The 12691-nt window shown below is 41.0% G+C and overlaps 1 protein-coding gene and 1 long non-coding RNA gene across 7 annotated transcripts in view; one reads left to right on the top strand and one right to left on the bottom strand.

Moving 5' to 3' along the window:
* Positions 1-1980, bottom strand: part of CDK19 (cyclin dependent kinase 19) — a 138684-nt gene extending 136704 nt beyond the window's left edge. The window contains exon 1 of one of the 5 annotated variants that reach the window (XM_072965738.1): positions 1614-1980. Coding sequence is in view for 2 of the 5 variants with exons in the window: in XM_072965733.1 (XP_072821834.1) it covers positions 673-800 (128 nt within the window). In the remaining 3 variants the exon portion in view is untranslated. The other 4 variants (XM_072965739.1, XM_072965733.1, XM_072965735.1 and 1 more) reach the window with 4 other exon arrangements.
* Positions 1981-2060: 80 nt separating this feature from the next.
* Positions 2061-4632, top strand: LOC140697696 (uncharacterized). 2 transcript variants are annotated; one of them, XR_012074923.1, is made up of 2 exons: positions 2061-2505; positions 4540-4632. It is a non-coding gene; the product is annotated as an uncharacterized lncRNA (long non-coding RNA). The 2 variants fall into 2 exon arrangements; XR_012074924.1 differs by having other exon boundaries at positions 2061-2165.
* Positions 4633-12691: the final 8059 nt, after the last annotated feature.

Consider the following 12691-nt stretch of genomic DNA (forward strand, 5'->3'; position numbering starts at 1 on the left):
AGAAGGTCCTACATTCAAGAGAAGGTGCGGAATTGGGAACTGAGATGTGAGAAACCGAAACAGGAGGCGGGTGAGGAGGGGTCGAGAAGTGATCGGGTAATATGACAGGGACAGGAGGGACTGCGCGGAAGGGCCATTGGGCTGGCCTGCCCCAAGGGCGAAGGTGCCTAGCGGCTCAGACCCATGAGGCTGGCGAGGACCCAGGCGCTCCGTCGCCCAACGGACTCCTCGGCGAGGTTTCAGACCGCCGCCCCGGGAGGCACTCAGCCGACTGGAAGTTCCACCACGACCGTCACTAGCCCAGGGCCGGAGAGGCAACTCCTCGGTGGAGCTCTCCCAGCCTTCCGCGTCTCTCCAGGAGACCAGACCCCACAAACTCCACCTCCAACCGAGGTCTCAACTCGAGTCCCGCCGCCAGCTCCATGCACGCGGAGGGTGCCCTCCTGGACGGGACCCAAGCCCCGCGACCCAGCTGCGCCGCGGGAGTTCGAGGGGCGCGACGGGGCCGCGCGGGGGACGGGCAAAACCTGCGTCCCTCAGCGTCTGCCCTGGGACGCGGCCCCGCGACCACCTCCCCCTCGTCCCCCGGGCACGGCCCGACCCACCCATCCCGCGCGGTCGCGGGCAGGGCGAGGACCCGAGCGAGGCTACTCCCCCCGCCCCTGCTCTTACCCATCTTTCCGCCTCGCCTTGTAGACGTGCCCGTAGGTGCCGCGTCCCACTTTGCACCCTTCGTACTCAAACAAATCCTCCACCCGCTCCCGCTCCGCCGCCAGCTTCGCCTTGAAATCATAATCCATTGTCTGCTTTCCCCATAGAGGCACCGGGACGCGGGGGCCGCCGCCGCTCAGTCCCTCCTCCTCCTCCCCCCGCGACCGCCGCTCCACTTCTCCAACAGCCGCCTCTCGGGCGCGCGCGCGCCACCCGCCGCCCCGCGATCAGCCTTCAGCAAGGGACTCCTCGGCGGCCGCAGCAGCCACCTCCTCCTCCTCCTCCTCCTCCGCGGCGGTAGCGGCGGCTCCCGCAGGCACCCCCAGTCCCGCCTCCCCCCTTCATTTCCTTGTTTTGGAACCTGGTGGGCCGCGCCGCGGCTTCCTCGAGCTCATTAACGAACCAGCCCGCCCACCTCGAGGTTGCGGAGGCTCCTGGGAAATGTAGTTCCCTAGGCCTCAGGAGCGGCGAAGTTTTGCTGGTGAAAGAAATACAACTCCCAGGTTGGCTGGGGCCGCTACAGCCCCGCCTCCACGAGGCATGCAAGCCTGCGCACTGGGGCCGCCCCTCCCCCTCAGGTAGCGCTGGACTGCCAGTTCCTGTGAAGGTGGAAAGCGCGAAGTTGCACTACGCTTTCTGCGAGTCTGTGGGACACGGTGGAAAGAAAGTCCTTATTCTGATGTGAGGAAGGTACTCCGTTATAACTGCCCCCGGGCGAGGGGGAGACTGGAAAGTACTTAACAAGCGCCTTGCCCAGGAGTTTGCTCTAGTGGTTTGCGAGGCGAGGATTGCGGTTAGGACAGTTGTACTGCAGACTGCTGTTTGTTTTTTGCGGCAATTGGTCCGCCTATTGCCCCGCCCCCGTCCAACTGCTCATTGGCAGGGGCTAGAGAATGACGTACTCGTTGGTGCGTGGGTATCCCCAGGCTTTGGCTCCTTTCCCGCTCTTGATTGGTAATTGAATGTGCTCGGTTCTTCCTGATAGGTTAATCTTTTTTCTTTACGATGCAAAAACCGTATTTCAAATGCTGAACAGCCAGCGGTTTCCTAGTTCTAGCCTCGGTCTGATAACGTGTAACTTCTGGGCCGTAGCAGCCAATCATCCTTTTCTTGGCACTCTAGCCATGGTCTCATCCCCGCATAGGCGGTCCCACAGCCAAGCTTTTGGCCATCTGTCTAAGGACAGTGTAAGTGCCTACAGGATGCAGCGTTTTAAAAACAATCATTTGGTGTGGATTGTAAAGGACTTTTTACGGTTTATGCATAATGGTGACGTTCTCCTAGAATGTTTAAGAAAGTTTCCTTAATGAAGGTGAACACTGATCCATTATTACGTGGATAAACGTATCACATGCTTGGGATACAATCTTATACATGACTGGTGTTAGTATAGGGCTTATATACCACATTCAGTGGGCGCACAGAGGAGGGAATTGTCAGTTCTACAAGAAGTGGTAAGGAAAGTTAATCGTGATATGTTTGCTTGGTTTTGGAAGAAACCTGGGAAAGTAGCGGAAGGAGGAGGAAGGATCGTTTCTTTACTACAGCAGTTAAGTTTTCTAAGAAACTTCCGCAGATCTGGAAGTAAATCATGAAGTGTCTGAGTGTCTTCTTTCCAGACACTACGATAAGTGCTCGGGATAACAGATGAAAATTGGCCTTTTCCATCGGGGAACTAAAACCTATTGAAGAAATAAACATGCAAGCAAGTTAAAAAATAAACTGTATGGGTACAAAGAGCAACAGTAGAATAGGAGGACTTCCAAAAGTGTCAAGGTAGACTTCATTAAGGAGGTGGGTTTGAGCCAAAATTTAAAGTATCTTATTTGGAGGACAGGTGGGGAAATAGGGAGTTGGGAATTAATTCAGGCAAAACGGCACATATGTATCTCATGAGAGAACTAGCTTGAACATTACAGGTTAAGGCAGAGAAAGGAGACGGCTAAGAAGAGACTGGAGAGATAAGCAGAGGTTAAATTATGAAGAGCTATATATGTCAAGCAGAAGCTTTAGATTTCATCATTCTATTGGCAGTGGAAAGCCATTGAAGACTTTTGAGCTAAGAAGTACTGTAATCAATGTTATGTATTAAAAAAAAATCCTTCTGACAACAGTGTTCAGGATAGATTGGAGGAAGGTTAGAACAGTAAAACCACTGCATTGATTCTTGTAAAATACAAGAATCTGAACTATGGAGGAGCAGTGCTGATTATGAGGAAAAGGCAGATACCAGAACTGTTTACGAATCAAAGTCAGTAGGACCTGGTGATTAATTAAATGTTGGATTAGGGGTTAGAGAATCATCCAAGATGACTTTAAGGTTTTTGGCTTTAATAATAAAGTAAGAAATAAAGTAATAGGAGAAATTTTTAAAGAGGATGATGAGTTTGACTGACACAAGTTGAATTGAAATACCTATGGGGCATCAAGATAGAAATAAATAAGCAGGTGAATATTTTTACCTCCCAAAAGGAAGTCTGGCCTAAGTATAGACTAGGAAATCATTAGTGTATGATGGAGGGGTGTGGAGAATATTTTTTGGTTGGTTGCTATTTTTAAATAGGGGATTTGCATTCATTTTAACCTTCTTATGTCTTCAAAATATCCCTGTAAAGTATGTTGTATTATTACTCCAATTTTACATATGAACAAACTGAGACAGCCAGTAAATAGCAGAGCCAGGGACTAATGAATATGCACTTGGGAGTAAAGGAAGGTGGAAAAGTCTATTAGTAAAAAATCAAATTGTAGATTATGAAAAGCTTAACTAAAAAACTCAAAAAATTTGACCACACCCTATGTTACCAACAACAGAGAGAAACAGACACTCTCCTGCATTGCCAGTAAAAGTATATATTCACAAAATATATGCCAAGATTTTAGTCTTGGCAACATCTATCAGAATTACATAACAGTATCCTGTAGTTATACTCCTTACAGTGGATGCTGTGATGAGCCTTCCCAGACTCCCCTTACTGTTCCCCAAGGTGCTAGGAGTGCAGCCACAGACAGCCTTCATCTGTCAGCCCTCTTCAGGAACTCCCTTAGCTAAAGAGCCACCTCACCTCACCGTTTTCCCAGAGCAACCCACATCCAATGGCTAATCAATGCAGGGATATAAAGGCCCAGACCTCTCATCCCAGTTCAAGACAACTCTCATGGGTCATCTTATCTTCAGAACTTCCTGTGGAGTTGATTCAGGCCATCACTGAGTATGCATTGCAGATCGACTTCTCAATCTCCTTCATCCTGCTTTATCCCTTTTCCTTCCAGAGGTATTGATCCTAGTAATAGTCTGTAATAAACTAATTACCTATTAATCTCCATCTCAGGATCTGCCTCCCCAGGAGCCCAACTTGTGGAATTCCCTATATGTGCCAGGTGATATAATTCAAGGTTATTTGTTGAGCATTGGTTCTAATAGGAGAGGACTGGGAAACAACAGAAATGTTCATTAGAAGAGGGCTGGATAAAGAAATTATGGCACATCCAACAATGGATTATTATGCACCCCTAAAAATAATGTGAAAGCTGTGAAAGATATGCCTCCCATATCTCCTCCCTGCAGGAAGGTCCCAGTTGCTAAGCTCTGAATGTACCACTGCGTTTGCAATGAGCCCACACTCCCCAAGGTTGCTCCTAGTCTATAACTGAACCTAGCAGCATACTAAGGCAGGTCTGTTTCTGCAAGATGCACAATTCCTCTGACAGGTGAAGTTAGCTTAAGGACTCCCCAGGCTGAAGCCTATCTGAAACTTTCTTAGAGCTGTATTGCTGTCTTGAGTCACTGCCTACTCAACCCTCCTTTCTTCCCTCTCTCCTTCCCAGGGGTCAATCAACATCAAAATCTGACAGCTCCTTCAACTCCCTCCTCCCTCTCCCTCACAGAGATTTCCTCCAATAAATGTCTTGCATGTCCAATCCTATCCTGCTATCTGCTTTTCAGAAGACCTGAGCAATGAGGAAATTGTTTAGGTACTGAAATGAAAAGACCTCTGAGATCTATTTTTAACTAAAAAAAGGAAGAATCAGAAGATTGTCTATAATATGCTAACATGTTTATACAAAAGAAAAAATACATATTTATATATATATGCATGACTTGTCTCTAAAAGACCCACAAGAAACTCTTCGCTCAGGGAAGGAAAGCTGTGCTTAAGAAACAGAGGTAGGAGGGAGAATTTGTGTTTTTGTACCTTTTTGAATTTTGATCCATGAAATGTTGCCTTTTGAAAGGTAAATAATTTTTTTTTAAATAGGAGCTTGACTAAGAAAGGAAGGAGAAAGATAGGACTGTAACTACCGTGGTCAAGAGAGGTTCAGAGTTTTGTTACTAGTTTGTTTTTAATAGGAGGAAGGAACTTTTCATATACTGAGGGGAAAGAGCTGGCAGAGAAAGAAAAGGTAAAACCAATACTTAGAACCACCCTATTTTTCAGTACAGCATTCAATAAATGACATGCGATATTCAATACTTTATTATAAAATAGACTTTGCGTTAGATGATTTTGCCCAACTGTAGACTAATATAAGTGTTCTGAGCACATTTAAGGTAGGCTAGGCTAAGCTATGATGTTTGGCAGGTTAGGTGTATTAAATGCAGTTTTGACTTAATGATATTTTCAATTTAACGATGAACTTATTTGGACATAACCCCATCATAATCTGAGGAAGATCTGTAATAACTTTCCATTTCTACGTTATGTGGGAAGCATGATCAAATGCAGAGAAAAAAAGCAATGGGAGTAAGGGCAGGAGGCTTGAGGAAGAAATGGTAGTTTGGGTACTTTTTTTGGCAAGTAAATATAGTGAGAATGAGAGGTAACATTTATTGAACCCTAGGCATTTTATATAAACTGGCTAATATCCTTACAACCACCCTATGAGAAAGGTGTGCACTATCTCCATTTTTCAGAAAGAAAACTGAGGCTCCAGGAAGACAGTTTGTGTTACAGTTAGTCAGTGATAGGATTTGATGCCAAGTCTCTAAGACAACAGAGCATAAAGACTGCACTGCCGAGTATTGTTAGTGCCTTTTATCAAGATCAAATGACCCCAATGAGATATTTCATCCTCTTTGTCTTGAACTCACCTTTGTATGTTAAAATTACCACCTCTGCTTTTTTTTCTTCATATTTGCTTGATTTCAGTCATTAGTTCCCCCTCCTCAGTGCATAGAAGAGTCAGGGCTTATGAAATACAGAGAATTTATGGTTGCCACTGCCATTGAGATGTTCGTTGTCTCAGTATGTATAAATCCTTCCTTGCCCTTGCTCTTTCTGCTCAACCAGCAACAGTTCTCTGGCCAATCAGATTTCAGAGTATTAACTGTCATGTAAATACATGTTAGTCTTCTGAGAGGCATACTCAGCTTACTTAAACGTTGATTAAAAGTCTGAGAAAAAAATTCCTTTTAATAAGGATGGTCTATGCCCAAAGGCTGTTGGGGAAACTGATTCTGGTCTCTTCAGTAGAGTCAGTGTCAGGGAAGCTGAGGAAGAGGAATGGGAGGCAATAGGATTAAGAATCAAACCTCTCTACTAGATGAGGGTGCAGGCCAGACTAAGGGAGGGATGCCCACCTGCTGCCAATAGATTGTAGGAAGAGGTGGATGCCTTTGTCAGTTTCCTAGGGCTATTGTAACAAATTACCACAAACTGGGAGGCTTAAAACAATAGGAATTTATTGTCTCACAGTTCTGAGGCCAGAAGTCTGAAATCAAAGTGTAGGGAAGGTCGGTTCCTTCTAGGAACTCAGAGGGAAAATCTATTCTGTGCCTCTCTTCTAGATTCTGGTGGCTGCTGGTAAATGTTGGCATTCCTTGGCTTATGGCAGGGTAACTCCAACCTCTGCCTCCATCTTCACAGGGCCTTATCCAAACTCCCCTCTTCTTAAAAGGACATCAGTCATATTAGGTTTAGGCCCCACCCTAATACAGTATGACCTCACTGTAACTTGTGAATATCTACAAAGACCTTACCACACTCTCAGATTCTAGGTGGACATAAATTTGGGGGGACACTATCCAACCAGGACAGTACCCAACCTTTGACTCTGTTCCTGAATGAGGGACCATTCTGAAAGAGGGAAGAAAATGGTCCTTGCCTTACCCCATACCACACTGAGTGGGAGTGAGAGGGAATCTTTGGCGTTCCCAGACTGAGGTTTCTCATTTACGTTTTTCTTTTCATAAAGGAGAGTCTAAGTACAAGAATGTTATTAAAACACTCCCTCTTCATCTTTTAGCCAAATGTCTCTATTCTAATAACAAAAACATATCATGGTAAATGGATCTGATCCTTAAAAAAGCCTGGTATTCTAATCTGTAGGCAGATTACAAGATCTTCTTGTTTTTATTGTCATTTTTTAGTACATCACATATAGGAAAATATAGGATGTCCTCATATATACAGTAACTACAGTGTGCTACAAAACAACAACAAAGTGGGTTGATCAGTCTCACTACTGATACTTATTTCATATTGATGCTTATGTGATGTTTATTTCAAAGACACCTGGGGGAACTTTTTTTTTTTTACCATTTAGAAGAGAAAAAAAATTAAATTCCTCCCAAGGAGGAGCAAGACTCCATAGGAACCTTATTTGTCTATTTGGCTTACTGTGCTTTCAGGAAGACATAGAGAAAGAGGAAATTAAAAGTCCACAAACCCGACTTTGCTAGTCATCTTTCATTCTTTATAAACTTCTCGGCTCCAATATATCATGCATTGTTCCCTGACTCCAAAATGCAGCCTGCATGCAGCCTGCATGCAGCAGGTTTTAAACAAAGAAACAAATGAGAACCACTCAAAAATGAGTAAGACCTAATCACATTGCCAGTCAGGAATTTGAAAAGTTTGATCTCAACGTTAAAAAACTGAGTTCATTTGATACAGGTAGAGAACTACAATGAATGAATAAAGTGATAGTTTCAATAGTGTATTCAAGTCAGAAGGAAAGGTGGGTGTACCCGACTTCCAATGGATTACTCATGAAGAGGACTGAGCTGCAAATCTTGCAGATCAGGTTCCAGGCATTTGTGATAGAAGTAGGAAGCAAAGCCATGACTGTTTTTTAATGCTTATGTCCTTAGTCATGACTAGTTTATAAGTTATGTGGCAGTCAAGTTTGAATATGGATAAAATTTCTCTCAACACAGTCTTATCTAGGTCAGGGAAATTAATTGACGAGATTTACTTAGTGGATTCCTTGTGGTTTAAGGCTCAACTCAGGATCATCTCTTTCATTCGCTTGTAGGCTGGGTGCCCCTCATCCATGCTGGTAACACCCTGTCAGACCTCTCTACATTTTGCTTCCCTAATGCGTATCATGTTCATACGGCTTTCTTCCAAGATAGTTTATGAGCTCCTCAATGAGCAAGGATTGGTTGTTGTCCACACTCTTATATTTGATTATTTTTTTATCTGGGTATACAATTCCAAATTTAAAATCAGTTTTCCTCAGAACCATGAAGGCATTAACCCCACTGTTTTCTAACACTCAGTGCTTCAGATGTGTCATAAGCCTGTTTTACCCCTTGTTAGGGGTCCTACTTTTTCCATAGAAATGTTTAGGATCTATTCTTTAATCTTGAGGATATAATCTTTCACAAGGATGTGTCCGAGTGTGGTATTTTTCATTCATTTTGCTCTATTATTTTCTCTGACATTTTCCTTCCTCCTCTCCACTGCTGTCACTACTCCTTTTTGCACCCTTTTGGGGACTCTCATTGACTCTCATGTTGAACTTCGTATGCTGATTCTTAATGCCTCTTACCTGTTCTCTCTTTCAGTTTCCTCTGAGGAGTTAATACTTATATTAGAGGTCTTGGCATTTCCCTTCTCTTAGAGAATAGCACTCCTGTTTCTGGCTTGATGCCAAGTGTCTGCTTTCTTTGCTTTGATAACATTTTGCCTTCAGAACGAATGGAGCTGATAAGGAAAGGTCAACTGTTCTATATGTAGTTCTCCAATTAACATCCCAACTCTTATGTCTGTATGCCAACTATAGCAGCCTCAAAACTTCTCAGAGGTTCACGGCAGACCACCTGCATCTCTCCAGCCTTGTAGATGAAGAGTGCAGCTTCCTGTATTACATCTGTCAAAATAGTACTATAGAAATGTTTTAAAAGTTCATTCTCAGAGGAGGATATAGCTTGGTGGTAGGGTACATGCCTAGCACACAGGAGGTCCTGGTTTCAATCCCCTGTACCTCCATTAAAATAAGTAAATAAACTTTATCACCTCCCCTCCTGCAAAAAATAAAAAATATATTTAAAAAAATTTTTTAAAAAGCTCATTCTCAAGTCTCTCCACCACTAGTTTGTTCTTCTTTGTACTTCTGAATCTGTCTTTCCGTGGTACCTAAGAGGAACAGGAAGAAGATGTGTGTTCAGCTCCCCATCCCCCATCTCTAACCAGAAGCAAGAAATCACAGTATGAAGGCAAAGGCTAAGTCTGTTTTATTTACCAATAAATATCCAGTGCCTAGCTATTTATAGTACTCCTTAGACACTCAACAATTTGTTAAATAAAAGAATTCTTCAGGTATTCAAAGAGTTTATCCCTCTTCTTTATGACTTATCATCTATAGTAGCCAAATGAACATGGCAATAGAATTGGGGATATACTCCTTTTTTCTTTTAATAGACTTTCTTTTTTAGGGCAGTTTTAGGTTCACCACAAAATTGGGAACAAGGAACAGATATTTCCCGTATACTTCCTGACCCCACAAATCCATACCCTTCCCCATTATCGAGGGGTATAGCACTAGTTTTTATTTTTTCTTATACTTTTTTTTAATTGAGGTATAGTTGATTTACAGTATTATATAAGTTTCAGGTGTATAGCACAGTGATTCATAATCTTTAAAGATTATACTCCATTTATAGTTATTATAAAATATTGGCTATATTCCCTGTGCTGTACAATGTATCTTTGTAGTTTATTTATTTTATACATAGTAGTTTGTTTAATTCCCTACCCATATCGTGCCCTTCCCCTCCTCCCTCTCCCCATTGGTAACCAATAATTTGTTCTCTATATCTGTGAGTGTGTTATATTCACTAGTTTATAGCACTGGTGTTTGGGGGTTTTTTGTGTATGATGTAAACACAAAAGCTTTATTTTCCTCTCATTAAAATAAGTCTAAGAGTAGAACACTCACACACATAAAGAGACCAGGCATTTTCCATCTTCTTAGTCCACAATCCTTGGCATGTCAGCTCAGGAATCAACATGGTAGCTAAAGCTTCCTTCAGTCATTGAGTTCATGTTCCAGTTGGCACAAAACAAGAAAGGACTTAAATGCCTTCCTGGGGTACTCTATCAGGTAACTTTATAGCACTAGTTTTGATGATGCAAATACATCTAGAGAAATGAAACAAAGATACTTTTATCCACTAGGGGGAAAAAAAAGAATGCTTCAGATAGCCTAATTACAAGAACTGATTAAACTGAAATTGAAGCTGGGAGCCACTGTCAATGAAGTAGATCTGGAGGAAAAATTGGAATGTGCTTGATTAAATATTCTCATAAATAATTTCATATCTTCCCATTGACTTTATCATTATTGACTGATAAATATTCTATAGCCTATAGCATATTTAGTCTATATACTTCTGTAAAATTTTGAAGACTCAGTATACCAACTGCTCTCAATTACTTTGGACTCTGCACACTTTTACCCTCTTAAAAATTGAGGCTCCAAAGCATTTTGTTTATGTGGGCTGAATTGATCAATAATGTATTTGAAATAATAAATATACTAGCATATTTGCATGAAACATAACTACTTTCCAAAACAAATATAAAATTAGTGAAAAGAATGTCTTTTTTTTATCTGGATTAATAGAATACAGGTAGATTTCTTTTTTTATTTTTTATTTGAAGTTTTATTTGAAGATTTTTAATTTTTTTATTGAAGTTTAGTCAGTTTACAATGTTATATCAATTTCTGTGTGCATACATAATAGTTGATACATATACATACATACATTCATTTTCATATTCTTTTTCATTATAGGTTACTACAAGATATTGAATATAGTTCCATGTGCTATACAGTATAAACTTGTAGTTTATCTATTTTATATATAGTAGTTAGTATCTTTAAGTCTCAAACTCCTAATTTTTCCTTTCCCACCCCTTTCCTCACTGGTAACCATGTTTGTTTTCTATGTCTGTGAGTATGTTTCTGTTTTGTAAATAAGTTCATTTGTCTTTTTTAGATATCACATATAAGTTGATATCATATGGTATTTTTCTTTCTCTTTCTGGCGTACCTCACTTAGAATGACATTCTCCAGGTCCATCCATGTTGCTGCAAATGGCATTATTTTATTATTTTTTGTGGCTAAGTAGTATTCCATTGTGTATATATACCACAATTTCTTTATCCAATCATCTGTCGATGGACATTTAGGTCATTTTCATGTCTTGGCTATTGTGTATAGTGCTGCTGTGAACACTGAGGTGCATGTATCTTTTTGAATTAAGGTTCCCTCTGGTTATATGCCCAGGAGTGAGATTGCTGGATCATATGGTAAGTTTATTTTTAGTTTTTTAAGGACTCTCCATACTGTTTTCCATAATGGCGGCACCAAACTACATTCCCACCAACAGTGTAGGAGGGTTCCCTTTTCTTCACACCCTCTCCAGCATTTATCATTTGTGGACTTTTGAATGATGGCCATTCTGACTGGTGTGAGGTAATACCTCATTGTAGTCTTGATTTGCATTTCTCTGATAAGTAGCAATATAGAACATTTTTTCATATACCTATTGGCCATTTGTATGTCTTCACTGGAGAAATGCTTGTTTAGGTCCTCTGCCCATTTTTGGATTGGGTTGTTTGTTTTCTTATTCTTAAGTTGTATGGGCTGTTTTATATTTTAGAAATTAATCCCTTGTCAGTCACATCATTTGCAAATATTTTCTCCCATTTTGTTGGTTGTCTCTTTGTTTTGCTTATGATTTACTTTGCTGTGCAAAAGCTTGTAAGTTTAATTAGGTCCCATTTATTTATTTTTGTTTTTGTTTCTATTTCTATTTTTATTTCTATTGGCCTAGGAGAAAATTGCTAAGATTTATGTCAGAGAAAGTTTTGCCTATGTTCTCTTCTAGGAGGTTTATAGTGTCTTACATTTAAGTCTTTAAGCTACTTTGAGTTTATTTTTGTGTATGGTGTGAGGGAGTGTTCTAACTTCACTGATTTACATGTGGCTGTCCAGCTTTCCCAATACCATTTGCTGAAGACTGTCTTTCTCCATTGTATATTCTTGCCTCCTTTGTCAAAGATTAATTGACCATAGGTGTGTGTGTTTATTTCTGGGCTCTCTATTCTGTTCCATTGATCCATATGTCTGTTTTTGTGTCAGTACTATACTGTTTTGATTACTATAGCTATATTGTCCAAATACATTTCTAAGCTAGCAAAAAACTAAGCAATACTCAGAGGCCAAAAACCAAGTGAAACCAGGAAACTGGAGAGGTAAACAAGCACCAAAGGAAGATTTTATGGAGGGTAGGAGATATATTCTGAATTCTGGTGACCTTGAACTAGACTTCTAATGGCCATGAAAGCAGACAGGAGAAAAACCCAAAACCCCAACCAAGGTAGGGAATCTAATAGGAGATCCTCACAGACACACATATTCACACCTGCAGACTAGGACACAAAGGTCTACACCTTCATTAAACATTTAAAATATCTGTCCTACAAAGAACTTCACAAAGAAGCAAAAACTGAAGGAGTTTAGCAATACTAAACCCATGCTAAAAGAAATATTGACAGGTCTACTCTAAATAGAAAAGAAGCAGGATGCTACAAAAATGAGAAACTCATAACTGGAAAGGTGATAACTATCATGAATTTCAAATAGAATAAATACAAAATTGTGAAAGAAGACATCTAAATCATTAAGAGTGGGAGAGGGAAGCAATGAAATATAGAGTATTTTTTTTCTTTTTTTCTTTCTTAA

Source organism: Vicugna pacos, chromosome 8 (assembly GCF_048564905.1).
Source record: "Vicugna pacos chromosome 8, VicPac4, whole genome shotgun sequence".
Classification (NCBI taxonomy): Eukaryota; Metazoa; Chordata; class Mammalia; order Artiodactyla; family Camelidae; genus Vicugna; species Vicugna pacos.